General features: G+C 43.3%; 3 protein-coding genes across 9 annotated transcripts; 2 read left to right on the top strand and 1 right to left on the bottom strand.

Annotated features, from left to right (window-relative positions):
- Positions 1-3,390: 3,390 nt before the first annotated feature.
- On the top strand, positions 3,391-8,094 carry cdkn1a (cyclin dependent kinase inhibitor 1A). 2 transcript variants are annotated; one of them, XM_005469575.4, is made up of 3 exons: positions 3,391-3,792; positions 6,388-6,838; positions 6,924-8,094. In XM_005469575.4, the coding sequence occupies exons 2-3, from the start codon at positions 6,397-6,399 to the stop codon at positions 6,977-6,979; spliced, it is 498 nt and encodes a 165-aa protein (XP_005469632.1). In that variant the 5' UTR covers positions 3,391-3,792; positions 6,388-6,396; the 3' UTR covers positions 6,980-8,094. The 2 variants fall into 2 exon arrangements, with proteins under 2 accessions (XP_005469632.1, XP_005469631.1); XM_005469574.4 differs by lacking the exon at positions 3,391-3,792 and adding an exon at positions 5,908-6,052.
- Positions 8,095-10,139: 2,045 nt separating this feature from the next.
- tmcc2 (transmembrane and coiled-coil domain family 2) lies at positions 10,140-17,031 on the top strand. 3 transcript variants are annotated; one of them, XM_005469578.4, is made up of 5 exons: positions 10,140-10,389; positions 12,853-13,265; positions 13,574-14,193; positions 15,323-15,458; positions 15,759-17,031. In XM_005469578.4, the coding sequence occupies exons 2-5, from the start codon at positions 12,975-12,977 to the stop codon at positions 16,056-16,058; spliced, it is 1,347 nt and encodes a 448-aa protein (XP_005469635.2). In that variant the 5' UTR covers positions 10,140-10,389; positions 12,853-12,974; the 3' UTR covers positions 16,059-17,031. The 3 variants fall into 3 exon arrangements, with proteins under 3 accessions (XP_005469635.2, XP_013124706.2, XP_019214445.1); XM_013269252.3 differs by having other exon boundaries at positions 10,140-10,394; XM_019358900.2 differs by lacking the exon at positions 10,140-10,389 and adding an exon at positions 10,440-10,707.
- An 849-nt stretch (positions 17,032-17,880) lies between these two features.
- On the bottom strand, positions 17,881-27,100 carry usp49 (ubiquitin specific peptidase 49). Of its 4 annotated transcripts, none has more exons than XM_005469582.4 (7): positions 26,724-27,099; positions 25,282-25,329; positions 23,693-25,137; positions 21,783-21,990; positions 19,930-20,038; positions 19,492-19,697; positions 17,881-19,381 (listed from the first exon to the last, which is right to left on the bottom strand). In XM_005469582.4, the coding sequence occupies exons 3-7, from the start codon at positions 25,070-25,072 to the stop codon at positions 19,278-19,280; spliced, it is 2,007 nt and encodes a 668-aa protein (XP_005469639.1). In that variant the 5' UTR covers positions 25,073-25,137; positions 25,282-25,329; positions 26,724-27,099; the 3' UTR covers positions 17,881-19,277. The 4 variants fall into 4 exon arrangements, with proteins under 4 accessions (XP_005469639.1, XP_019214444.1, XP_005469636.1 ...); XM_019358899.2 differs by having other exon boundaries at positions 25,282-25,404; positions 26,724-27,098; XM_005469579.4 differs by lacking the exon at positions 26,724-27,099 and adding an exon at positions 26,510-26,691 and having other exon boundaries at positions 25,282-25,404.
- Between the last annotated feature and the right edge of the window lie 371 nt (positions 27,101-27,471).

Here is a 27,471-nt window from a genome sequence, read left to right as displayed (position 1 = left end):
TTGAGGCGGCAGTAATCCTGTCTAATCTGAGGGATGTCTCAAGTGCCATTTCCATGCTGATGGGCCTTCTTTTTGCCCTCAACATACACTATCCAAAGGAACTTAAGGACATCTTTGAAGTCATTCAGAACATCCTAATGAACATTGGTGGAAGGCAGTGCATCTCACTAGTGCATGGTCTAAGAAACAGACTCTTGCAGAAAGCCATGCAGAACTGTAATTGTATGATCCTTAGTGTTAAGGACAGTTTTTATTTTACTGTTTGTTTTTTTATTCTTGCAAGTTCTCATTCTCACTTTTGTATGTCACTAAATGACTACACTTTACATTCCAGATTAGACAATTACTCATTTGTTCATGGTTTAAGAAACTTATGTGAACAACAATATAATGCTGGACTTTGCAGATGCTTATCTCATGCAAGTCAGTAGTTTTTCCTTTGTTTTGCAATTGAGCAGACTCAAACTAATGTTTCTGAAATATCCATATTATCAAATGTTTCAGAAGCATGCAGTCATTTTCAGAGATATTGGTTCTGTGGAATTTGTTGCAATTGTAAACGAAGACAAATACAAGAGTTTGATGTCTTAGTTATTATAAACTGATCTTTACTGTCACTTATCAAAGGTTTTGTACTATTTTAATATTTCAAGTTTTATGCTAACAGGTGTGACTGAGCACAATGAAGTTTAAAAATTTTGTAAATGTAAAGAATAACTTTTCTAAAATAGCAAGTGTCCCGTTGATACATTACATTAATGCAGACTTTATGTTGTTACTTCACAAGAATCACTACTGCTCCTAGAGTATTGGTCAGAATTTCATCTTCACCCAAACTGGGCTCAAGACCAAGTTCAAATTTATTGTTTCACAGGGAGCAGCCTTTGAGTTTTGATGGATTGTGAGCCTGATGAGCTACGTCACTGATTTTTCTGTTTCTCAGATGACTAAGATGGCACAATAAATGGTGAATGTTGGGTGCTCATGAGTAATTGTCTTGTCATGTTCTTAAAACAAACTTTCTGTATGAAATGATCAGATAGACTTTAATGGAATCTGTGGGGTTTTATTTTTTTCTGTAAACAACAGAAAATTAATTTAAAGGAATGTAGATATTTAAACCTGAGATCTAAGATAAACCTAACAGGTAGTTTTGCTGAAATGGATGTTAGAAAGCCAAAAAAAAACAAAACAAAACTTAAGATGTTTAATACACATTTTTCTTTACATCCAGTCAATCAACTCTGATAATTAAAATGAAACTGATTTACAAGTTCACTCAGCTACCTTAAGGAGCTCAGTTAATTAATAAACTTAAATCAACTTAGCTAACAGATTATGTTAGTTAAGCTAAAATAGATTCCTAAGTTAAAAGAACTACTAAAGTATTTGAATTAACTAAAAAACCCAAGTCAACTGAACTAGGACAAGAGTTTAAACAATAGATTATTTTAATTTAGCTGAAAGGGTTTTCCCAAGTAAAGATGACAATTAAAGGAGTTGAACTGACTAATAAATCTCAGTCAACTAAACTAAGATGAAAGTTTAGACAACATGTGATTTTTCATTAAGATAACAATTGGTTGTGTTATAAGAACAAACTCTATTTCTTGACTTAACTTAAAATTTTAAGGCAGCCCTTTACCTCATATTTTTAAGTTGAAACAACAAGTTATATTTTACAGTGTATGTATAGTTTATTACTGTCTTGTCACTGCTGCTAGTATAAGATTGGGTTTATTCTGTAAAACTTGAAGATATTTTATAAAATAATTCTGTTATTCTTTTTAGTTTATTATGTCAAAGTAAGTTGCACTCATGGGCCACTTCTTTAGTTACATTAGTTGCCTTAAATTTCCAATAAGCTGACTGATTTTGGTCCATATAGAAAACAAAACCAGATACATGGGTAGATTTGCAAATCCATTATGCAAATGTCCCGTTTCACCACATCCAATGGTGCTCTATTGGGCTGAGATCTGGTGACTGTGGACACATTGGAGTACAGTTGTTCAAGAAACTAGTTTGAGATGATTTGAGCTTTGTGACATGGTGCATTGGTCAGCAGCAATACTCAGGTAGGATGTGGTGTTTAAGTGATGCTCAGTTGGAACTAAGGGACCTAAAGTGTGTGAAGAATATATCCCTCCACATTATTACACCATCGACAGCAGCCTGAAGTGTTGATACAAAGCTGGAGCGTGGATCTATCCATTCTTTCATGTTGCTTACAAAAAATCCTGAACATACAACCTGAATGTGGCAGCAGGAATCGAGACTCATCAGACCAGTTTTTTAGTGTCCAGTTTTTATGACTCCATACCAATTTAAGCCTATGTTTCCTCCTTTTGGCTGACAAGAGTGGTACCCTGTGTGGCCTTCTGGTGCTCTTCCTCCCCTCACCTTCAACCGGTTACAGCAGATGGTTGTCCCTCCCTCAGCCTGCTTCTGTCAGAGGTTTCTTCCTGTTAAAGGGGAGTTTTTCCTTCCCAGAAGCACTTGCTCATGAGGGGGTGGGGGTGTCCTCTAACTGATGGGGTTTTCTCATATTACTGTAGGGGTTTTACCTTACAATGTAAAGTGCCTTGAGGTGATTGTTGTTGTTATTTGACACCGTGTAAAGAAACAATTTTAACTGAACTGAGTTGAATAACTTGAGTATAACGTGTGGTTATGTGAGTTTATGTTGCCTTCCTATCAGCTCGAAGCAGTCTGTCCATCCTCCTCTGACATCAACAAGGCATTTTCACCCAGAGAACTGCTGCTTGCTGGGTATTTTCTCTTTTCTGGACAATATTGCAAACCCTGGAGATGTTTGTGTGGGAAAATCCCAGCACAGCAGCACTTTCTGAAATGCACAGACCAGCCCATCTGGCACCAAATTCCCTTAAATCACTTTTCTTCCCCGTTCTTATGCTTACTTTAAACGTTACCAGGTAATCTTCACCGTGTCTACACATCTAAAGTTGCCGCCATATGATTGGCATATTAGATATTGACGTTAACAGGCTGTTGAACATGTGTACCTAATGAAGAGGCCGGTGAATGCTGTCATATATAGAAGTGGTCGATACATATAGTGAGTTTTTTGGGGAGGGGGGGGCTACCACAGGAAGGATATATTTAAATTGGATACAGGTACAAAGAGCGCATGAGTGAAATTACCCAGTGTAGTTCCATTTACTGTTTACGAGTTTCTCCACTTTTACTTCTACTTTCTCCTTCGCTGCTCTCTGCTCTGTGATGCCAACAGAAACCGAAACGTCGCGTGAGCTGTTTTAGAAATGGGAGGAAGCAAACGAGATGTGTCATTGTGATGTATCCTGGAAACGGGACAAGTACAAACGCCGAAGCGCTCTGTCATGCGCACTGAGAAGCAGGGAGAGACGGGGAGGGGAGGCTGAGCTGGGCTGTGTCCTCCTGAGCTGGAATTTCCTCTCGTCTTCGACCCGAGCCAAGCTTCACGTGTGCTCATGTGTTTACCGGGCCAAATCCACGTGTGCGAGTCCCCCGAGTCTCCGCCTCTGGAATGGAAAGGAGGGTACCCGTCCACCGGAGCTCATAAAAGTTTAGCAGGAGTCCGTGTCTGTAAGAAATCTTAGGAGAAAGTGTCACGGAGAAGTATTTTCCTGTGAATCTGTTGGGTTACATAGCATCAGCCTCGTCCGTTTATTTACATCAGAGCTGCTGTGAAGACTGGAAATCAGAAAAACAGCGAGAGAAGGTGGATAACAGTCAGTTTTCCCCCAGCAAGTTTGAAAAAAGGAAGATTTTTTGTCTTTGAATTAAAATGTAAGTAAAACTAAAAGTTTGAATTTTTGCGCTTTGGTGGTTTCACTTGTGATTGGCCTGTTAGTGTATACAAGTCTAAAAAAACATCGCTGTTTACATTATATGGCTAAACAACCTGTAATGTTATAGGAGCTACTTTTAGTTTCAGTCCTACCTATATGCTTTATCTTTTTTTAATTTTCATTATTTATTTATATATTTGTTCGTTTAATCCCATAAATTACACGTTTCCATGACTACCTCCGTCCCCGTGCTGTTGTTGGGTTTATGTCTTTTAGCTGGTTTCAGTGTATCAACTCAAAACTTTACCAAAGCTTCCCGCACGGTTGTTTTTAGGTGTGTGTGGTTGTGGTTCGTTGGTGTGCAGAGGTGGTGGTGGTGGTGGTAAGGGCTCCAGACAGTGACAGCGCAGTTTGGCCGGCCAGCACGAGCTGCAGCCTCACGTGGACCTGTGTAGTAAACTGGGCAGGGTCCGAGCCGGTTCCAGCGCCGCCCGTGCATGACTCGTTCTCCCGCCACTCGCTTGAATCACTCCGCCCTCTCCTCTCACGCCGCGTCATACGCGTGACTGAGTGGATGGAAATGGGAGGGTGTGAGGAGGATAGTGGCTACAAGCTGTGTGTCCACCCTCTCCCAAAGTGTTTCAGTGTTTCTGATGTTTTACTTCATTCTGGATGAATTGGATTTATTTTGGGCTCCCCAGTTCTTCCCAGTGTAAGGACCCCCACCCACCCCTCCCTGACCTTTGTGCTTGCAGGTCCACAGTTATGTAACAGTGGGTGGGAAGGGGAAACAGTCTGTGCCACTCTGTAGGATCCACCCTGCCTCAGTGGCATTTTTCAGCAGGTGAGGTTAATATAGTAGTAATGTAGTAGTAAAGTGCAGGATTTGGATTTATCCAGCCATTAGTGCTGTGCTATCTTGTATTGATCCACTATCACCGATACCAATACTTTAAACCTATAAAGGGGAGAACAGTGTGTCTTGATTTGTAAGGTGAATCGTCATCTGTTTAAATGTGTGCAAATTCTGAACACATTTTAACTTTCAGCTTTTTATGTGTTCTTAAATTGTGTGTGTTTGTTTGTTTTTTGAGAACTGGGATATATATCTAAAGCAGTTTGAGTCAGCTTCTGTTATTTAAATGTGCCATAGGTTATAAATAAAATACACAAAAAAGGTTCAGACATTTTTATCGCCCGTAGTATCGATGCAGTACCAATACCAACTTTGGTATCCATCCTATTGATATTTCAATCAATCTGTCACTTTGCATTACTTAATTTATGTAATATTATCAAGAGACCTTTCAGTTTTTCTCTCGTTATTCCATCTGAAAGCCAAAGCTGAGCGGGGACATCAGTGAAACCAGGAGCAATAGCCTGGCCCTTCACATCAGTAATAAACTACTGGGCACAAAGACACAAGCGCATTCCTATCAGATGAAAAACTATATATGAGCCTGATCTTTGGGCAATGTGTGTTAAAGTTTTGCTGTTGTTGTTTTGTCTCCAAGATTTCGTTGAGCTTAGAATGAATGAACTGCAAACCTTGGACAGTCGCCACATTTGTGGGATGATGTAACAGGCCATGTTTTAACAAGATTTCCAGCCAAGTCATTTTAAGGACTGTGTTTATTGTAAAGCTTTGTTGAAAAAACTGGACTTAAGGTGCCAGTGAACAGTTACCAGGTTGTGTTGATGGATTTGCTTCTCTGCCTTATCTGGATTTCTCTTCATCGTCATTATTTTCATCATTTCTATAAAAACTCAAATCAGAGTGACCTCTCCCCCTCCTGCTGTTCTCAGCTGGATAATCATGATGGGAACCGCTTCTCATGATTGTTCCCTGAAAAGAAAATCCTGGGAATTCTGCCCAGTCCTTCCCGGATGGCCTTAATGACATCCACCTGAGACACACCTGATTCCTTCCTGTAGCCTTCGCAGTAAAGTGTTTGCTGTTTGTATGTAAGTCCCGTCCAGATCAGCAGATGTGGAAATAGGATTCATAAGTCACCGCCTCGGATTTTTACTCTGCAGGGGGCCTGATACTGCCACCTGGTGGTGATTCTCGGTGTTTGCGCTCTCGGTCGCTACTTAGGACTTGTCCTTACATGTCTGGTTGAGATTATGCCCTGGCATGTACCAGTGATTCAGAGAGAGGGAGGAGCGCTCAGTGAGTCACTGCCTTAGTATAAAAAGCTGCCCAGCGAGACCAGTGTGTTAGTTCACTGAGGAGCTTTACGCTGGTTTGAAAGATGGTAAGACAGATTTTTACTTTCATACTCGAGGCAGTATCAAGTAACTGAGATGGATGCACTTGTAATGGATTACAGAGCTCATTTTGCTTGGTTTAGAATAAGACTGGAGCTGAGGTTCCTCTCCTCCAGAGAAGTCACTGCATGTTTTACTTGTGCAACATTTCATCAGCACTGAGTGTCCGGGAGGATTCGTCTAATCGCTGGAGATGCTTAATTAATGGAGACAAAATTAACTTTCAAATATGCCATGTCTGGTTTATTATTGTTGCTACTTTTTAAAGCAAAATGCCAATCAGTGTTACTGTAACCAGAGATCTTCTCTCTGTTTTCATCAGTGTAGAGTGATGGCTTCTCACAAGCGAATCTTGGGGGTACTGAGAAAAAGACCAGCCCGGAGAAACCTGTTTGGGCCTGTGGACCGAGAGCAGCTACAGGTGGAGTACCAGGCCGCCATGCGTAACGACCTGGAGGAGGCTTCAAAGCGGTGGGGCTTTGACTTTAGCTTGGACAAGCCTCTGGAGAGCAGCGATTTCCAATGGGAGGGTGTCCCGAGCACTAGGGTGCCTCTGCTCTACAGGTCCTGTATGCAGGGTCTCGGACAGGCTGAAGGCCACAGGTCAGCAGAGACAGTTACTCCCAAGAGAGGAAGGGTGGAGACGGCACAGAGCGAGAAGGAGAACATCCCCGGTATGCCGGAGAACTGCATGCACGGCCGGGAGATGCTGGAGAAAACACCGGAGAAGGGCGAGAACACCGGGCTGAAGAGGAAGCAGACGAACATCACAGGTACGTGTTCCAGCTGAAAGCGAGAAGTCTCGTCATTTCACGTGAGAGTGCACGAGCTTAAAATTCCTGCACTTTATCCCAACAGATTTCTACCAGGCTAAAAGAAGAGTAGTGTGGATGCCCCGCAAATCCGGCGAGTGATATTCGGTGGAGAAACGCCAATATTCCAAGAGAACCACCCAGACAGGGCCACGCTCAGGAATCACACGTCCCGCACAGACTCTGGCCGTGCACCCAGGAGGGACCTCAACCACACGTCAATACAAAACAGTTAATTAGGGTACTGCAGTCACTCTGAGGAGATTGGTGTTTTTTTCCCTCAGTGGCAAGAATGCGACATTTGAGCAGAGAAGATTAACAGTAATCTCTGGAATCAGTGGATTTACACTCATTTGGGGGGGGGGATGCCAAAGTGTTGCCCGACTGCACATTCAGCCGCACTGAAAGGACAGTCACATCCGCTGGAGATGTGTCCATTAAAATCATCCAGTCTGATCATGTTTTTAAGGTGAGAAGACAAAGCTCTTTGGCTCCATAGTTCAAATCCATGATTGTTTTTCTACAGCATTTTTTCTACATGTGTATCACAAGGGCTTACCAGTCATCTTCTTTTTTTTACTGTCTAAAGTATGTCATACTTTTTATGTCCAGCTGTACACAGTGCTTTTATCGACAACCATTTAATCAAAGGAAGATGCTTGAAGAGTTCTGACATCTCAAACATGCAGTTGCTTTGCTTAGATTATAAAAGACAGAAGTGCCATCATGTCCTCTTCCATCCTTTTCCATCTACTTTACATCAGCTGATTTTTGATGTCCTTTGACAGCCCGATCCAGACTCTGATACTGATAATGTTGGCTAGGAACACTAAAACACTTTTATTTAGTTATATATGTATAAGAGGTATATCTATAAAGTTAAATATGGTATTGTCAGGTAGCATAATCATTTAAACTGCAGTGTTGCACATAAACACCCAGTATCAAGTGCCTTTACTGGCATTTGTTTTTGGTATTTAAAGCTCCTTCATCAAAAGCAAATGTATTATTTAGTAAGCTAAAATGACACATTTATTATTTTCTATTCACCGTGCAATCTAACTAATGATGTGTTTTGTTTTTGGTTTTTTTGCCTTAATTTGTTCTTTTTTTCCCCCTCTTGGCACTTATTTATGTCTACATTAGCAAATTCTGCTGCTATGGGTAATATGAATGGGTGTCGAGCGACGTCGCTGTGACGCTAACCCTCACCAACAGAGAGCTTTGAAATGCTCCGAAGCCGAGAAAATAAGCGAATGACCCCAAACAATGATTGCACTTCTGTTTGTAGATGCTTTCCTCTGTATTGTGTTTTGTTCAAGGCTGCAAGTGAAAATCTCTGTACTTATTTATTGTGAGATACGATGTCATGTGTTAATTTAGGTTTTGTTTAATTATTATGAAATCCAATAAAATGGTCAAATGAACCGCCTTGTGTCTTTAATGTGTCGTCACTTTACTTTTAAGTAGCAACGGTAAAACTATTACTTAGTTTGGCTGAACCCTTGCAGTGTTGTATCACAGTACAATTTCTCCATTAACGCCATTATACAATCACTAGCCACTTTATTAGGTACACCTCGCTAGCACCAGGTTGGATCTCTTTTTGTCTTCAGAAGTGCCTTAACTCTTTTTGCACAGATTGAACAGGGTGCTGGAAACAAACCTCAGAGGTTTTGGTCCATGTTGACATGAAAGCATCACACAGTTGGTGCAGATTTGTCAGCTGCATATCCAGATGTTCCACCACATCCCAAAGGTGCTCTACTGGACTGGGATCTGGTGACTGTGGAGGCCACTGTGGCGCTAAGGGGCCCAAAGTGTGCAAGAAAATATCCCCCACACCATTACACCATCCCCAGCAGCCTGAAGTGCTGACACAAGGCAGGATGCATCAATGTTTTTGTGCTGTTTGTGAAGCATTCTGACCCTACCATCTGAAGGCTGCAGCAAATATCGAGAGTCCTGAAACCAGACAACGTTTATCCAAACATCTAATGTTTAGCCCGTGCAAATTGTGGCTTCAGTTTCCTGTTCTTAGCTGACGTCACTGGCAACGTGGTGTGCATATTGGTTGTAACATTGGCTGTTATTTCAGTTTCTGTTGTCTACCTATCTGTTCAAAGCATCTGACCATTCTCCTCTGACCTCTGACACCAATGAGGTATTTTCTCCAAGAGAGCTGCTGCTCACTCATTGGATATTTTCTCTTTTTCCGACCATCAGACTATTCTCTGTAAAGAGGTGGTTGTGCAGGAAAATCCCAGCAGATCAGCAGTTTCTGAAATATACATAGCAGACTATTCCACATTCAAAGTCACTTAAATCGTCTTTCTACGCTAATCTGATGCTTAGTTTGATCTTCAGCAGCTCCTCTTGACCAGCCTGTATGCATAAATACGTGGACCTGCAGCCATGTGATTGGCTAATTAAATATTGATGTTAAGGAGAGGTTGAATACACCCTAATAAAGTGCCAAGTAAGTGTCTTAACTTATTACCTCTTGCTATTATTGGACCACGAGTAATGCAATAATTTAAAACTAATAATAACACAAATCACTAAAATCAAGTGTTGTTGAAGTCTATTTTATTTAGTTTACCTTCCAGTTCCTTTTCTTATTTATTTATTTGTTTATTTATTATTTTCTGTTCTCAATTCCTCTTTGAAATCTATTCCAGGTTTGTTTTTGAAGACGACGATGAAAGTGTGTTTTACGCTTCCTTTTTAGAGGGCGTCCCTCCGCGGAGACACATCCTGACGCACCGTCGGGCACAAAGAGATCTGAAGTTGGGTGAATATATCCTCGAGTAGTGCCGAGTCATGCAAACCGGCTTCTGCTATTGTGATACCACTTTTTTTTCCTTCACTCTTTTGTGAAGTAGGCAAATTACGAGAGCGAGTCGGCGCTCTGAGGCATTGTGTACTTTGGCACAACATCACTGCAGTCCCACACCAGCACAGGCGTTAGTACTGGAGTTAGTTTAGGGATGTAAGGGCCCAGAGCGCTCCCTCCCTCCGTCCCTCCACCCACCCCACCCCCTCCCTCCTCTGGCCTTAGCAGCACGGGGGCACCTGCACGCCTGCGCTAAGCTCTCCCAGCCCCTCCATCATCTGTCCCTTAGCTCCCACATCCATTACAGGGCAGGACTGATAGCATTTGCATGTAGACCGAAAGAGGGACAGAAAGAGAGGGAGGGAGGGAGAGAGAGATGTAGGAGAGTGAAGCAGGGGGGGGCGGAGGGAGCATATGACACAAAGGAGAGGGAGAGAGAGAGATCAGAGCATTAGAGATAGGAAGAGGGAGAGGGAGGCTGCAGATATCGATGGTGTTAACGATGGAGCGTTAGGATCCAGGGAGGTGACAGTTAGCCAGACCCACGGCTGGGGGTAAAGACATTTGAGGAGGGGGGACTCCTCGGTGAGCTCAGGGGGAGGCGGAGGGAGGAGGAGGAGGAGGATGGGCCTGGACCACAGACTTGCAATGGCACTGCAAAAATTGGATTAAAGCAGTATGGTAACGTTTTCTGATTTCCTTTTTTTTTTTTTTTTTTTTAATTTTTAATTTTCATTTTTCCTGCGCTGCTTGTGTCTCGTCCTCGCGAGTTCGCTGGCATCACGTCCCCGCGCGTCTCCCGCTGAGTGAAGAATGCACAGGCATCACCCTGTCCTCTTGTTTTCACGCCATAGACATCTGCCATCTCCATCCTCATCCTCACCGCTTCTCTCCCGACCTTCAGGAGCCTCGGCTTCATCCACGGCGTCGCTCCGTGGACCTTTTATTATTATTATTATTATTACTACAGGTTTCAACAGAGACACCGCGTCAGGTTTGAGCACCACCGCAGCCGTCGCTCTCTGCCGAATTGCGCTGTTTTTGTTACCTGTTTTCACCCATATATAACGCCGGACATTGCACCCCAACTCACCCCACCTCATCCCCTCTGTCCTGCGAGTGACAGCCACTCAAAAAAGCATCCCACTTTTTATTCATCTATTTTTTTCAGAGATGAGAAAAAAATGATTTGCTGTTTTTCCATCACGGGGCTGCAGTCATGCGTTTTCCTCTCCATCACACCGTGATTGTAACCTACTTTTACTATCACAGCGCGTGCTCATTTCACGCAGTCGCGCAGATATAATGTAAAATAAATCCTCTCGCCATCCCGCAGACAGAAACGAGAGCAGCGCTGTGAGATATTTCTCCGTCATGTGTGAGCCGAGGCTCGTGTCTGAGGGTCTGATTGCTGCGTTTTGACGTCAGGCGGAGAGTCATTATCAACCGCGCCATCTGCCAAAGCCTCACATAAACATATAATACTGACCAGGGAATCCCCGCGTGGATCTGTCAGCGCGGGGTCTCGTCGTGTAAAAGGGATTACATCCTCAAGCTATTATGTTTTGTTTTTTCTGAAGGAAAAGTCAGGCGCGCGTTCAGGCAGAAATAGATTTACATAAACGCTCAGCGTGTCTTTAGCATTAAAGTACACGCCACGTGCTGCACACCTCCGTGGGTTTACATGTGCAGTTTGCTTCGAGCTTAATTAATCGTCTTCTTCTTCTTTTCGTTTTTTGAGGCTCAGCAGGGCAGGAAGCATCATCTAATTAATGCATGGTGGCCTTTCTGTGTGGTCTCTCATCTCTCCGCCCGATCGGTTAAAGCAAATACGCGCCGAGTGGGCAAAATGACACATTTTGACAGTTTAAACTGCTCCCATCGAAGAAGGTTTATTTATTTTGTTGAGTGATTTTACGGAGGTTACTCAACTGTTTTGTTTCTGGCAGCTGAGATCTGGAAAATAAAACCTGCAGTTTAGAAAAACCTGCAGAAAGTAAAGATTCAAATACTTTACATTTTGTCTGTTTCCGTGAAGAGAATCTTTGAATTACACACAACTAAAAAATGAACTGAGTGTTTTATGTATGCGACTTATATGATGTACTTTAATTATAAACGAAGCATTACTGTTTTATTGTCATACAGCACCAGTCTTGAGCCAACCCTTGTTTCTTTATATTTTGCTTCCGAGGAGCCAGACTGCCTTCTAGTTGTTTTTTTAATGGTCGTGAGCAATAGTTCTCCAGGCTTTCCAAAGGTCTTTCCAAATTTTCTCACTTTCAGTCCAGTCCTTGTACCTTGTACCTATGAGTCAATCAAGTACAAAAACAGCATCTAACTCAAGGGATGAACCAGTGTTCATATCTATATGTAACAGAACGATTAGCAAAGAACCGATTTTAAATTGCATCATATCTAATAAATATTTAATAATAGATTTATTAATAAGTCTAATCTAGGCACTTTGTTACTAGCAACCTTTCACAACAGCATATAAGTTGTTTCCATTTCTTTAGCTTAATCTTTGAATAATGCTAAATATATAGTTTAAATAGTATTTTCTTTTCAACAATAACGTCAATCCCAAAGAGCTACTGGCTGAAACCTGGCACAGTGTGCAGTGTGTCCTTAAGAAAATTGAGGAAACTGCATGAGTGGACAAAAGAAGAAATGGTAGGCCAAAAAACACTACAGCAGATGGAGAATATCTCACAGTCATGTCCAAAAGGAAAGGAAAGGAAAGGAAAGCCCTGACATGGGACCTAAGAGATGCATCTGACCTTGAATGTCCTTCAAGTATCCTGGAGAACTATTCCTGAAGACTACTTAAAGAAATTACAAGAAAGCTTGAGTAAGAGAGTTCAGGCTGTGCTGAAGAATAAAGGCGGTCATAACAAATATTGAATTTCAAGCTCGTTGGAGTTGTAAAAACTCTGTTTTTGCCTTAATGTGCTGTATTTATGCCAAGTTTGCACATATAAATCACTGCACCCATTTTCCAATAAGCTCTACTTTTACACTTTTATATTGATGAGGCACAGATTCCTTAGTTTGACTAACACAGCTAATGTATCTGGAGCAGTTGTAGCTCTCTTTTCACCCCTGAGTAGCAAGCCACTGCCCTCTTGTCCCCCAGCTGGACAAGAGTGAGGTGGCAACTCTAGGCCTACCCTCCACTACCAGCCATGGAGGCTCTGACACCAACATCAGCATGGACGGAGCGGGGGCAGCAGCGGCGGTGGCATCGGTGTCTGGGGCATGGCGGGGGGAGCGGAGGGTGCCGTGGCCGGTGAGCCGCAGCGGACACGTGCTGCTCTGGAGCATCTGCAGCAGAAGATCCTAAAGGTCACCGAGCAGATTCGCGTGGAGCAGGAGGCGCGTGACGACAACGTGGCGGAGTACCTGAAGTTGGCTCACAACGCGGACAAACAGCAGGCGTCCAGAATCAAGCAAGTGTTCGAGAAGAAGAACCAGAAATCGGCACAGACTATTGCGCACTTACACAAAAAACTAGAGCACTACCACAAGAAGCTGAAGGAGATAGAGCAGGTAAGCGTGTGTGTGTGTGTGTGTGTCTGTATGCACACGTTTTTCTTCGTGGTCTGTTGGAACATTTATCTCATGAGTGACTTGAACAAGTGTTCAGTCTATCTTTGGGAGTCGAGTCCAGAAATAGACTGATGATTTCCCAAACACTTATTTAAACCAGTGCATCCCCCCTGAGTCTCACCTGATTCTTCACAGGGTCTGCTTTCCTCATCTGTCTTATTCAAGTTTTACCCCTCTTAACCTGATCAGCTCTCTCCTTTAGGATCTTCTGCTTCTCTGCTTCCTCATTTCTCTTCCCCTCTTCATAGAATGGGCCGGGCCGGCAGCCGAAGGATGTCCTGCGGGACATGCAGCAGGGACTGAAGGACGTGGGGGCCAACGTTCGTGCTGGGATAAGTGGATTCGGAGGTGGAGTAGTTGAAGGGGTTAAAGGAGGAGTTTCTGCTCTCACGCACACGGCCGTGGTCTCCAAGCCACGAGAGTTTGCCAGTCTTATAAGAAACAAGTTTGGCAGTGCTGATAACATTGCTCACCTAAAAGACACGCTAGAGGATGGAGTTGGGGGCCACGCTGAAGACACCCCCACGCCCCGCGCCCTGAGTGGAAGCGCCACCCTGGTCTCCAGCCCGAAGTACGGCAGCGACGACGAGTGTTCCAGTGCCACGTCCGGATCCGGAGCGGGCAGCAATTCTGGTGGGGCTGGTGGAGGAGGAGGTGGTATGTTAGGCCCAACGATGGGGAGCCCCAGATTGGACGGGCACCACCACCACCACCATCACATGCATAGTTCATGGGACTCTTTACTTGAGGGTCTGCAGGAGATCAAGGCCAGCCAGACGCACATGGAGGACGCCATCGAGGACATGAAGGGCCAGCTACAGAGCGACTACTCTTACATGACTCAGTGCCTGCAGGAAGAAAGATACAGGTAGATGTCCCTGCAAAGAAAAGCAATCACTAATGGCTACACTGAACATCAAGATGCAATTCACACAAGGAAAAACTGAGTCCCCACTGCTCCTTTTAAAATCATTGTTAAATATGTATTTTAGAGCAGGGGTGCCAAAATTAAGGCCCAGGGGCCAAAAGTGGCCGGAAAAGTGCGGTAAACTATAAGTTATTGCAAAATGTGAAGAAGGGCATCGAGTTTGAAATTTTTGACTACATTTTCAGAGGTTTTACAGCTTTTCCTTCTGATAAACGCCTCCCCTGTAACAGTGCATGCAACACAAATTAATTATTTACTTAATAATTCATTAATTAAGTAATAGATAAACAAAAAGAGCACTCAGAGAGCACAACTCCCTCTCAAGGGCAAGGAGTATACTAAAGCTTTTGTTTTGCAACATGTTAATGTCTGACCTTTAACCTAGGCTCTTGAAGACTCACATGCTAGTGTATTTTATTATCTTTACCAAGACGATTGGTGCAGAATCAGCCAAAATCTTTGGCTTCTATAAGCTGCAATAAGTTCAGATTTTGACATATCTTCTAGTGTGTGATTTTGTCATCATGATCAATTAGGGCCTTATATTGAAAAGAATTAAAAGCGTGTTCTTTCCATCCCCTTTCAAATGTATTTTTAACCTTGGGCGCTAGAAAATGAAGGTCAAGGTCAAATGCTTAGCCAACCTAGGTACTCATGTCCTTCAAGCCTGGTATACTGTTGTGAAGATTGAAGATCCATAAAACACTGTGGGTAATATAAAGTTTATACTGATTTTTACATTTGGTGTGACCATGACCAGATTTCCTCCCAAATGAAATCAGCTGAGCTCTTATTGATATCTACCATCACACAAAATTTCAAGATGGTAGATGGTAGAAAGCTGTGAACACTAGACTGCTAACAAACAAACAACCGGGGGGGAAATTAAATACAAGGAAACTTAATGTCTTTTCACCGTCTACTAAACTTATGTTTTGTACAATGAGTCCACAATATTAAAAAAAGAAGGATAAATGACATCACAGGGATTAAATATGTAGATAAACCATGTAAAACAAGTTTGACATCCATGCTTTGGAGTACAGTGTGTGCTGCGCTGTGTGTTCAGGTACGAGCGACTTGAAGAGCAGCTAAATGACCTGACGGAGCTGCACCAGAATGAGATGACCAACCTGAAACAGGAGCTCGCCAGCATGGAGGAGAAAGTCGCCTACCAGTCGTATGAGAGGGCGAGAGACATTCAGGTAAAAACAAAGACTCTGATAGATCCTTGGAGACTTTGGAGTTTGTTAGGAGTTGGGATCAGAGCTGTGTGTGGGCAATATGCTTCTCCAAAACCTGTATATGCTTCAAAGACGTGAACGTACAAACTGTGTTTACTGACTGTGATTTTCAGAGGTAGTCTCAACTCTGACTAAAGCAGTTGAATTAAGACATTATCGCTCCATGTAAAAAGGTGTCTTAGATTTTCAGACCTTTTAATGAGGTTTTGAAAAACAAATTCACACTAAGTGGGTTCATTTCTTTGGGATCTGCACACACAGGAGGCAGTCGAGTCATGCCTGACCCGCATCACCAAGCTGGAGCTGCAGCAGCAGCAGCAGCAGGTTGTCCAGTTAGAAGGAGTGGAGAATGCCAACGCTCGAGCTCTGCTGGGGAAGCTCATCAACGTCATCCTGGCGCTCATGGCCGTGCTGCTGGTCTTCGTCTCCACTCTGGCCAACTTCATCACCCCCCTGATGAAGACCCGGGCCCGCGTAGCAGCCACCGTCCTGCTGACCTTGCTGCTGTTTGTGCTGTGGAAGCAGTGGGACTTTGTGGAGCTGTGGCTGCTGCCCAGCTAAGCTTCCTGAAAGACACTCTACAGGAGGAGGAGGAGAAGGAGGAGGGGACCAGAGAAGCTGATTCCAGCTCAGTTCGCCATCACTGAAGGGACCCAGAGACTGAAGTGAAATGAAAGCCACTGCGGCCAGTTCCCTTTGAGTTTGAAGGCGGAGTGGGAGAGAACAAAGCACGGCACTTTTTAGTCGAGACCCAGCCTACAGGGAGCGCCGAGAGGTGTTTATAGAGCAAAAACAAGTGAAATTCTCTGCTTGCCAAGTGACAAAACACATCCTTCCCTCTCACCCACATGTACCGGCACTGATGACCAACCGTCGATCGCATCGCTGTCACCAAAAACTGAGTTTCTTGCAAGAAATCTTTGGCCTTTTTCTAATGATTTATGATACATTCATTACAAAGACAGGAGCAAAAATAAAATGCCCGATCATGTTTGCTGTAATCTTCATGTTGAAGCTAATGTGTATTTGAGAGGAACAAGGTTTTTTTTTTTTCTTTTCTCCATGAATGTTATGTGCTCATGCATGTCCTCATATGTGCACTGAGATGCATCTAGCTGGCATGACTTAACATGTCATTACTGACAGACTGAATCTTCTATAACTGCCATTTTGGTGTCAGAATTGCAGCGCGGATCTGTCGCATCTCCACTCGGTGTCATTCCCGGTTTGTTTCACATTCTTCTCTGGTGTTGAAGCAGTGCTTTTTCTTTCGATTTCTTTTTTTTCTCTCTTGCAAATGAATGAATAGTTAAAAAAAATCTGCTACAACTCACCATACTGACTCAACAGTGTAAAAATCTGCTCTGTCCACAAATGCATTTTCATATAATATCTATTGTAGAACTGCTACTATCCACAGTGTCAACTTAACTGGCATGTTCAAAGTTTATATCCAGTTTGCAAAAAAAGAAGAAGAATCATTGCTGTTTTACTAAACAATGTAAGAAATAAATGATTTCATATATTAGGCTGACCTTGAGTCATCTCCTCATCGTCCTTCACGCTGACACCTGTTTTTTTAAAACTTTTAAAAATGTATTTGCATATGCAGGCATCACTAAAAAAAAGTATTCTCTTTTGATTGCTTATAATAATTGTAAGATTATTGCATATAGATGGGTGGTTTTGCTGTTACAATGTGAATGCATGGGAAGCATAAAAAAGCAGCAGTTAGTGGATAAAGCTCCAGCTCTGACTGTGTGCATAATCACCTGATCGCCTTTGGTTGCGAGAGGCAGGCCAGAGGGACGGGTAAATGTTAGTTTGCGGTGAATCTGGCCATCCTTTTGCTCCACCCTTGACCATCGCATACAAACAAAGTGACAAAGATCTTCCAAATAAATTTAGATATGAAACATGAAAAAGGGAAATATGGGAGCTTCCAGTGTAAATAACCCCCCCATCAGCTGATTCGTCTTAAGCATTTAAAAACGTACACATACCCTTAAGTAGCAGAATGCTGTTTCAGGAAGTGTTGGTATATTTTTGGATCATAATTACTGATTCATATCTTTTTCATTTGGGAGTGGCGGTCACGCCTCTGATCACTTCACTGTTAAGGCAAGAAAGAGATTTACATTCGATTATGAGCACCATCCTTGGCTGGATCAGATTATATTTCTAAGAACACATTAGTGGTTAGGCCTCGGATCAGCTGTGCATCCATCTGCTAACCTGATTATTTCAGTTCTACTTTACTCTCTTGGCTCAGTCATGAAGCTAAATTCATGAAGCTGCTCATAACCTTCTTTTAATCAGAATCACCACTCCCTCTGGAAAAATAATAAATAAATAAGCAAGCAAGAGTACCAAAGCATTTCAATTTTGTTTTGTCTTTTTAATAATTACTGTCAGGCAAAACCCATATGACCATTACATTTATGACAGGTATTCTTACAGTACACGACAGAACTCAAGGGGATCAGAGCCGGTGGCATGGCCACACCTGACCGCTAAAAAGTAAGACATTCATCGTCATTAGATTGTTCCAACTGTCACAGAGTTCACAAATGTATTCTGCATTTGACTCGTATCAAACACAGTTTTTCTTGACAACCTAGCAAAATCTAAAGACCTCGATAGAAACAGCAGAGTAGAAAAAAACAACAGAAAAAACAACAGAAAAAACCCAAAACACATTGTATATAACAAGCAGAAGAATTCCTGATTTTCTTAAATTTCCTGTCGAGATGCAAGATGTACAATATATTGCTTTCAGGTGCTCAAATCAAAAATGGGTATCCCAAGAAAAAAGATAAAAGAATGAAAGAAAAAGAAAGCACACATTCTTCGGCATCTACCCTTTAACTCGCGTCCTGTCTCCGGCAGGTTAAGAGATGTGGTGTGTCCGACCCAGGCTCAGACTCGTCTAACCGCAGGAGGAGCAGCAGACACTTCAAGGTGTTACGGGAGCCGACAGCAACAGCTCCTCCCGCAGCTTTCCACTGAGTGTCTGAAACTCGTGCTTTTTGCTTCTTTTCATGGAACAGAGCGACTACAAAATAAACTAAAAACAAAAACTATTCGTGTTCACTGAGAGCCTTGAGTCTAAGACACAGTATCCAGTCACAGCAGTACATCTGAGGGAGAGGACATGAGGAGATACAAATGACACAGGGGTGAGTATTAAAAGTTTCCATAACTGACATTTCACGATAATTAAAAAAGCTGAGAAGAAGGCAACACGGAGCGTGGACCCTCAGTGCGGTCGCTGGCAACGTTAAAAATGTGTCGCTTCTTGTAAAACTCAGCGGTCAAACGCACGGTTACGTGTAAAAATGCACATTGTCAACATTACTGTGACCAAACGCTCCAAAGTCCAGAATCCGTGTTGCCTTTTTAATGTAAAATGCTGTCTCGGGGAGAGCGCCTGGTTGTTCCCAGACTCAACAGACACGAGCCTGATTGTTGTTGTTGTTGTTCAGCAGGACAGAGTCCGACCTGCTCCCACAGTCTTCAGGCCAGGAATCAATACGCTGGTCCTATAGGCTGAGAAACCTGGGCTTCATTTACGAAAATGTTTTCTTACCGAGTCAAAAGTAAGACGGAAACCCAGAGCTTTCTGATCTACTAGCTATGGCAACATTACTCACCACTATCATACTTCTTATCTGGATTGTGCTGCTAAAATGTAATGACATCTGGGAAAGCGTCAGAAAACCTTTTCATGAATGCAGCCCTAAGTTTCCACGCACAGGTCATCATCACAGCGAGAGGTACCTAAGCAGACCTCTGGGTATAGAAGAGAATATAGGCCTGAGTGTTGCACACTTCCTCCACACTGCAAACCTTCATCTCAGAGTCATTACAGTGGACCCAGAAACCTGAGGATAGCAAATGCACATTAAAAAAGATGTTTAAAAAAAAAAAAGACAACACAGCAGGACATTTGCATCTTAAATAAAATCACAGGATACTGTGCGCTCTTCCTCACCTCCTTCTGTATTGTAGCAGTATGCGGTGTAGTGCCCTGAGCCGAAGCCTTTACCGTGATGCATAACTACAGCAGACAGATCGTAGGTGTAGCCTCCTCTGTGGACAGAGTGACCTGAGCCTGTGCAGCAGTATGGTTTGATGTTCAGAACCTGGTCAAAGGCCACATGGACGCCGATTTTCTCCCTGTGGTTCCGCCCCGACCATCTGCCGTACAACAGGCGCTAGTTAGTGTTGCTACACTTCACAAGCCTCGTCTTACAAAAAAATAAATAAAGGTTGAGCACCCCGAGTTCACAACAACAACACAAACAGAAAAAACAAGATCAAAACTACAGGAAATCCTGAAATTTCTTTGAGGCTTAGACACTGGTTTGGAAGTAAAAAAAAAAAACTAAAAAATAAAAAATTATATATATCAGCCTTTACAGAAACTTGCCTGAAGCGTTTGAGGTGCAGCCGGAGAACCTGAGGTAAACGGTAGATCAGAAGCTGCTTACATGCTTCTGACAGAACTAAGGGTTTGTGGGATGATTTCCGTCTTCTTTCTGAAACCATGAAACAAGGAGATGACAAGTTACTGATGCGAGGCTTTGTTTCCGCTGCACAAGTGATGCTTTCTTACAAAATCTCAGGCTTTGCGAAAGTGTTGTGTGGCTCTCTCAAGGCTGCCAGCCTAGTTTTTAAGTCACTGCCTCCGCCGGAGCTGCCAGCAGGAGATTAAAGAGCTTCTTAGACAATGAATAAATAAATAACACTGTTGGCTTCATTAATCTGTTGAAAGCATTCAGTCATTCAGGTAAAGGTCACTTTACACATTAAATGTTCCTCACAGGTACATTCAGATGCACCCACAGTACTACAGTGTACTATGTACGTGTACCATGAGTGAAATCTGACAATACATTACCTGACAAATCATACTTGAGGTTAGTGTTTACACTTAACTGATGTTTTTTGATGATTATAAAGGGGACTGTCTGATGTGGAACCACAAGACTTCGCACTTCAGTAAATACAGCAGCTTTTACCTCACCTCCCTGAAACGAATTACTTGATGGTTCCCGTCTCCATTCCAGTGAAAACTTCTAAGTACTTAACTGGAAAATCTGTTTTCTAGTAGCGGGGTGAATAGTTGTTCTGTTTACTTAGAAGAAGAAATGGCTACTTTAGTAGGAAAAACGCAGGAAAACAGAAGAAGGCCAGATGTCCCAGTTTTACACTGGTACTTGAATGCAGCTTACATTTCTGAATGTATGCGAAGCCCGCAGCATGAAATTTGTCTCAAAACCCCACGTGACCATGTGATGTGATCTGTGCGTGCCAGGCGATTCGTGAGTGGGAGGATGTCTGTAAAGTTTCAGACATGTATGCACAGAAATTGTGAGCAGCTGATCAGTTTTCATTCAATATTTATTCAAATGTGGATGTGCGCATTTGTAAAACAGTTATACGTGTGGTAAAATTGCTTTGAAATTGTGTGTGGACTGAAGCATGTGCTTGTGTGTCCTCAAACGCTACACACAAATCAATACACACATTTGTAAATCTTGGTTTATGCATTTGAATCACATTGAATGCGCGTGTAACACTTCGGAGACGAACTTCTCTCCATGATGAAAAATCAAGGCTTTAACTGAGAATGTCGGAAAACACATGCATGCAGTCCTAATCCTGCGTAATCCTCTTCATTAATGCGACAGTTTGCATGTTACTATTGTGCGTCTGATGAGAATGAAATGACAGCTTTTAATTAGTCATGACCCGGGTGTGCGTTTAGTCAAGGCGACGGGTTCCGATTCCATCAGATTAACAGGAAAATGTTCTGTATGCTTCATTTTTACAAGTTGCTGTCCCGACAAGCTCCTCGGTTATTCGTAGAAATACCTCGCAAGAACAACCGCATTAACTTTTAAAGAAAAAGCAGGGTCCGGAGTCAAAATGAATAAATCATGAAGGGAAATCTATAACTTTAAGTACCACTTTGGATAATAACTTATTTAAAACTAATTCTCATTAGAATCCAAATTCATGACATTCATCATGTGAACCCAAGTGTATGGTCCACTATCCAGTTCTTTGTCTGATGAATCAAGAGAATAATTTAATTGATAATTGATATTTTAGGGTTGATAAACAGCTTTATCAGAATGCATCCAAGTTGTCATATAATAGGCAGATATCCTGAAATAATACAGATTTATTCAACTCGAGCTTAAGAAGCAAAGTCTTATCAGCTAATAATGAACTTAAGACGAGTTTGGCTTGTGGTGCATTAAACATTGTACTGACTGTTGCAGTGGTTGCAGGCGTAGATGCTGCCTTCAAGAGCCTCCATCTCTGTAAACTTGGACAGCATCTCAGTGAGGGTGCAGCTACGCTGGTAAGCCGTCGAGCTCGAGCCTTTGTCTATGCTGTGGTATCGCTCTGGAAACTCCAAAGACAAATCCCAGAATGGCTCTACTGTGTTAGACTTGTGCTTACAGGATAGGCATGTCACCTAAAACATACACAGAGAAGAGGACGAGGAACACAAGCAAAGGTGAGTGTGATGATGATTCCACGTTTCAGCTGTAGCAGAACTCTGGAAAGTGCAAACAAATAAATAAACAATGATTTAATAAATAAAACAAAAATATCTGCCAGAATTACAAAACCAGACACTTCCCCATTCTAACTACATCCCAGCACAGGTTTATGCTCTTCATACATGATCACAATCAATCAACCGACTTCTGGCTTTGGCCTGCGCTCCCAGGCAACTGCTTAACCCACCGTGTCTCTGCATTTTATTCTTTAATGCAGATATATGCCTCTTTTTTTATTACTAAAATAAAAGTAATAAAAACCCTGCAAACAGAGCTGAACAGATGCAGTTATGACTATTTTTGTTTGTTTGTTCACAACACCAAAAACACATCAACTTGAAGTGGATTTAATTTTGAATTTTAAAAATTAAATCACAATTATAATTGCAGAGTGTCGCCTCTGAAACTGCTGGACCGGGGGGGCCTTTCTGTTTAATGCGTGCATGTTGCATGGGAAGCCTTTTGGGTACTCCACCTTGCTCCAACAGTCCAAACACATGCATGTATGGTTAACTGGTGATTCTAAAGCAGCTATAGGTGTGACAGTGAGCAGGAATAGTTGTCTGTCTCCCTCTGTGTTAGCCATGTGATTGGCTGATGACCTTCCCAGGCTGTACCCTGCCTCTCGCTCTATGACAACCGGGATATCTATCATAGGGCTGGTGGATAAGAAAACGCACAGATATTTTGTGGGCATTTTGCCTTTATTGGGAAGAGGAGACTGCAGATAGAGTGGAAATTTGGACACCACAGAGACAATACACTACAATTCACTACAATGGTGCATTGTAGTGTAAGTCTGGTCCTCCTCATGCACCACCCTAAATGATTATGGGAATGTGGTGACGTCACAGTTTTTACGTGCAACCACAGACTTGGATTAACTGGACATCTGTATCCATGGCATCTGTATCTGCAACACAGTGTATAAATTTCAGCTTATATATAATTGATATTAATTGATATGGGCCTTTGTGATTGGTAAGAGCACCTAAGTTGATACCCTTTACTGACGTCAGTGGCCGACGTTTATCTGATGTCTCATGTGAATTTTCTTGGTGTTCAAAGTTAACTGGGGAGTAACTGAAGGACAGCCACAGGAGCTGATCACACCTCTTCAAAACAATGACTACAGCTTAACTGTACCCGGTGAAGCATGTTTTTCAGAAGCATCCCAGAAACAGCGCTTACTAAAAATACCACTGGGTCATTTTTTTTCTCCTTTTTTTATCTTGTCTTCATCTTGTAGGAAGGAAGTTAGACCCAGGAGAGTAAAGAACCTGGTCAATTTTCAAAATAAAAGGCATGAAGACTAAAACGCTATCCTTTTACTTATTACTTATTAATTAACATTTATTACTTATTTTATTATCAGATTTGTGTTTCTCTGGCACAACGGGGGAATATAAATATACAGAAATAATAATGAAAGCAAAACAAAACACAAAAGTCAAAATCTTGGCATTAGCCCAGAACTTCACAAAAGGCATGCAGAAATGGAAAGCAAGAGGGAAAAAAGATAAATACACAAACAAAACAACCTACATCACACTGGACAACACTGACTGCATGGGGCTATAATTTGGGCCAAATACACAAAGTTAGGAGTCTCACCTGGCTGAGTAGCTGCCCGTGAAAGATGGTGTTGAGAACCTTTAGCACTTGCTTGGATAGTTTCCTCTTTGTGATGGGGATGACTATCCGCCGTTTGGACCCCTCTGTGTCCAGCTCCTGCTGCACCTTGTCCAGCAACTCACACAAGAACTCCTGGGCATCCTGCTGGTCATATCCACGGAAAGCCGGGATGAGGTTCCACACAGAGTGCAGCATGGCAAAGGGAGATACTAAAGACCACCGGCCTGACCACATGACCCTGAAAAGAGTATGTAACTCATGGCACAGAGACATCTGCTGGCGGGTGGAGCAGCGGGGAGGAGGCGAGACGCTTTCCTTTTTCCCCACGGGCAAATTCCAACAGCCCGCCTTCCCCATACGTCCAAGAGGGTATTCTGCCAGTGCTGTGTTACCACTGCTGACCACACCTCCTGTCACCCCCTTCATCCCCTGGGAGTGGTTGGTCTTGGCCAGTAGCTCCTCAGTCTCACACAGGTCCAAAGTGAGAAAACACTCCCTGAATTTCTGCAGGTGGCTCAGCACTTGCAATATTGAGTTCATGTAGCACGTGTTCCCCAAGTTGCGCAGACCAGTGACCCCCGGAGCGAGTCTCCGTCGCGTGACTGCATGCGTGGAGTAGTATCGCCTCAGTCTGGCAGCTTTGCCATTCTGAGAAGTCTTGCGGGACAGGGTTAAAAGTGAAGGCTTCTTTTGGGCAGGAGGAGGAGGTAGGCGTTCTGGAGGGTCGCGAAATTTGCGTGGAATGAGTGTGATGGTTGAACGTGGCGCCTGAGTAAGAAGCCTAGCGCTCTTCCTGGGAGGAACATTGCCAAGTTCTTCCATGAGTCTCTTTTTCACCTCCTTCTTTTGTCTTCTAGCTTCCTCGAGTTTCTCTTTCCGCTGATTCTGGAGCTCCTGATGTTTGCTGATCCACATCTGGAGCATCTTCCCCAGGAGTGCTTTCCTCCTGTGCCGCAAGGCCAGCTGCATGGCGGGCTGTGGCCCACTTTCCCCAACCCAGGGAGTACACTCCCCCCCTGTTGAAGAGCGCAGTGAGCGCCTACCCGGGCTCCGAACAGTGGAGAGCGCCCCTCTGAGGAGTTTGAGGTCACCCTCTGCGTTATCGTTGAGTACATAGTCTCCACAGGCAAAGCAAAAAACATCCAGCTCTCGCACCTCCATAGCCAGCGGATGGTGCGACTCCTGAAAGTGTTTGAGTGAGTGCTCCTCCATAAACCGTCCACAGGCCACGTGGGAGCACTTGAGGCAGGCCCACACCGAATCGGTGGTGCTGCAGTCGACACAGTGCCATTTTTGCGGATTAAGGATCGAATGGTCTTGGCCTAGGCGAAGGCGTACCACGTGCTTACAACGATCCATTGCTCCAGATACACATGTGGCCTCAGTGATAGGACACACGTCCCGCAGCCAAACAGCAACTCATTCTGCAGGGGAAGAAAAAAATAAAGCAAGATTACTGCTGATCGCAGAATCCAGTGTTTTTGTTTTCTGTTTTTCTAATGAAAAGACTGCAGTGTATAAGCAACTGTCACAAAAACAAAAAAGAAAAAAAAAGAAGATGTACTAACTGGAAAAGGAGTTTTTGTGATCAAATTCTGGACAACACATCACAACATCTGCAAAGAACACAACAGGACAGTTCAGCCCGATCACCCATGCCCACCGTCAGCACCAGTGGCTCCAGAGAGAGTCTGAGAAATAGGGGTGAAAGCTGCAATGAAAAAACAAAAAACAGACAAAGCAACCACTCCACCCCACAACGACAGAGATAAATCACACACTTCTCCAATTAATGAAAACCAAGCATTTAGGAAATTCTCAAAAATCTATCTTTACACACAAAGAAAAAAAAGTGGACTGAAAACAAGTGACCATAAAACTTCTTAACAAAAAGTAACGTAACCAAACAACTCAGGAAGTGACTTTATTGTGGGAATCTCCTCCAGTTGTGACACTGACTGCCCTGGTTGACTGTGAATAAACGTGGCAAATGATTGACATCTAGAGGAATCACACACGGAAAATGAAGTGTTATGTCGCTCTCGTTCTTTAAGAAAATCAACATGTGGTCATTTGATCAGGGGCAATAATTAAAACGGAGCTTTCGGGCAAGGAAATGATGACATGAGCGCCTGTCTGTCCATTGAAATGATATTCTAACGTTAATCGATGTAGTTATGTACCTCACCAGTACCAGCGCTGTGCTACATCACTTTCTTTTTTTAATCCATCTCTTTGTGTAAATGATCCACTACATTAAAATAATAATGAATAAAAATAATAATGGCAGCATCAACTTTCAGGTCAGCGCAACTGTTTTTTTAGTCGCATGCCACGCTTTTTGCAGCACGCTCCAAGTTAACCGCCTCAACTCCTGCATGTGATATTCACAAATGTTAGAATTTCTCCACTGTGTCTGTCCGTGTTTTAAAAAGGATGCCTTCTGGCTCAGACAGGCTGGCTCTTAACGCCATGCTAGGCTATCCCACCATCACCATGCTGAAGCCAGAACAAAGAGCAGCCAGAGAGCGACTCTCCAGGAACATCCAACAACTTTGTTGGTCCGAGACAGCCCAGCAGGCAGCAACTTAGCTGCCGCCGCTAACCGTTTTTATCCACGGCTGCTGTGCGTAGGGTTTGCACCGCTTGCCCCCCCACCTCCTCCCTCCCTTCCCTCTGCTGTGTCTCGCCTAATAACGCGCTGAGTTAAACACGGATTTATTCGCTTGGCTCCAAGCAGCTAACAATTTGCGTTATCTGCTCGCCACAGTTGCTAACGTTAGCTAAGCTGCTAACCTGTTTGTTGAGGACAATCGAAGTTAACCTAACGGCTGCCGTCGGTCGCTAACGTTAACGCTAGCAAACTGCGCCGTTAACCGTTAAAAAAAAAAAAAAACTACCCGGTGACATTCACCGCAGGAAGCCGGCTCCTGAAACGCGGCTCTCGGCCCTATCCGTGCCCCTCACTATATTTGCAACACCTGATAATGGTAAAGCTGGGTAACGTTACCATCGCCAGCATCCATCCATCCGGTGTACACTCAGAGAGCTGCTTGTTGTCCTCCTCACAGATTGAACAACCCAACTCTCGATCCGAGCACAGACCCCGCCGCTCTCATTGGACTGGGGCTGAGCGGGAGACGGGCTCTCATTGGCGGAAGGGCTGAACAACAGGCAGCAGGATGGACCGTCCGTCCGTCCACCCACAGCGGCCACATGGAACAATAACGGAGGCCAGAGTGGAAGCCGGGTTTAAGAGGACAGCCGCTACCCCTGATCCCCGGTGTCCCCGTTAAACCCCGTGCGCGCCATGTGTCAGCTCGGTAGGGTTAATCTGGTAAAATACACCTGAGGCGCGCGCGTGTAGTGTGCGTGTGTGTAGCTTTAAGCGCCCTATGAGACGCATCTCCTTTGGATGCTGTCGTGGGGAGGGACTACTTTCAAAATGCGTCAGCGCAAATCAGTGTAATTCAAGTTTAAACATAAAAAGAAAGCCGCTGCCTGGAAGAAATGTGCAGCATTCAGGGAGAGTTTGAAAGCTGAATAACATATCACAAGTCCTAAAAGAGAAGTCATGTCAGTTTTATCAGCTTTAATTACAGTTGTGGTTACGCTGGATATCCAGGATTTTTTCACATGAGATTAGGAGACGCATGGATAAAAATAACCATATTAACAATAGTAATTATCGTGATTTAGTAGGACACTTGAATTATATATTTTTTTTTAAATACAATTACCAATTACTGGTAATTTAA

Source organism: Oreochromis niloticus, linkage group LG5, assembly GCF_001858045.2.
Source record: "Oreochromis niloticus isolate F11D_XX linkage group LG5, O_niloticus_UMD_NMBU, whole genome shotgun sequence".
NCBI classification, from domain to species: domain Eukaryota; kingdom Metazoa; phylum Chordata; class Actinopteri; order Cichliformes; family Cichlidae; genus Oreochromis; species Oreochromis niloticus.
This window is presented reverse-complemented; position numbering and strand designations above follow the sequence as displayed.

Coding starts and splice junctions, on each gene's coding strand:
- cdkn1a (XM_005469574.4), top strand. Junction 6,839..6,923: donor GAAGCAGACGAACATCACAG/GTACGTGTTCCA, acceptor TTATCCCAACAG/ATTTCTACCAGGCTAAAAGA.
- usp49 (XM_005469581.4), bottom strand. CDS start 25,072: ATGGATCGTTGTAAGCACGTGGTACGCCTTCGCCTAGGCCAAGACCAT. Junction 21,991..23,692: donor ACGGGCAGCTACTCAGCCAG/GTGAGACTCCTA, acceptor TGTATGTTTTAG/GTGACATGCCTATCCTGTAA. Junction 19,698..19,929: donor CTGCACCTCAAACGCTTCAG/GCAAGTTTCTGT, acceptor GTTGTACGGCAG/ATGGTCGGGGCGGAACCACA.
- tmcc2 (XM_005469578.4), top strand. CDS start 12,975: ATGGCGGGGGGAGCGGAGGGTGCCGTGGCCGGTGAGCCGCAGCGGACA. Junction 14,194..15,322: donor CTGCAGGAAGAAAGATACAG/GTAGATGTCCCT, acceptor CTGTGTGTTCAG/GTACGAGCGACTTGAAGAGC. Junction 15,459..15,758: donor AGAGGGCGAGAGACATTCAG/GTAAAAACAAAG, acceptor CTGCACACACAG/GAGGCAGTCGAGTCATGCCT.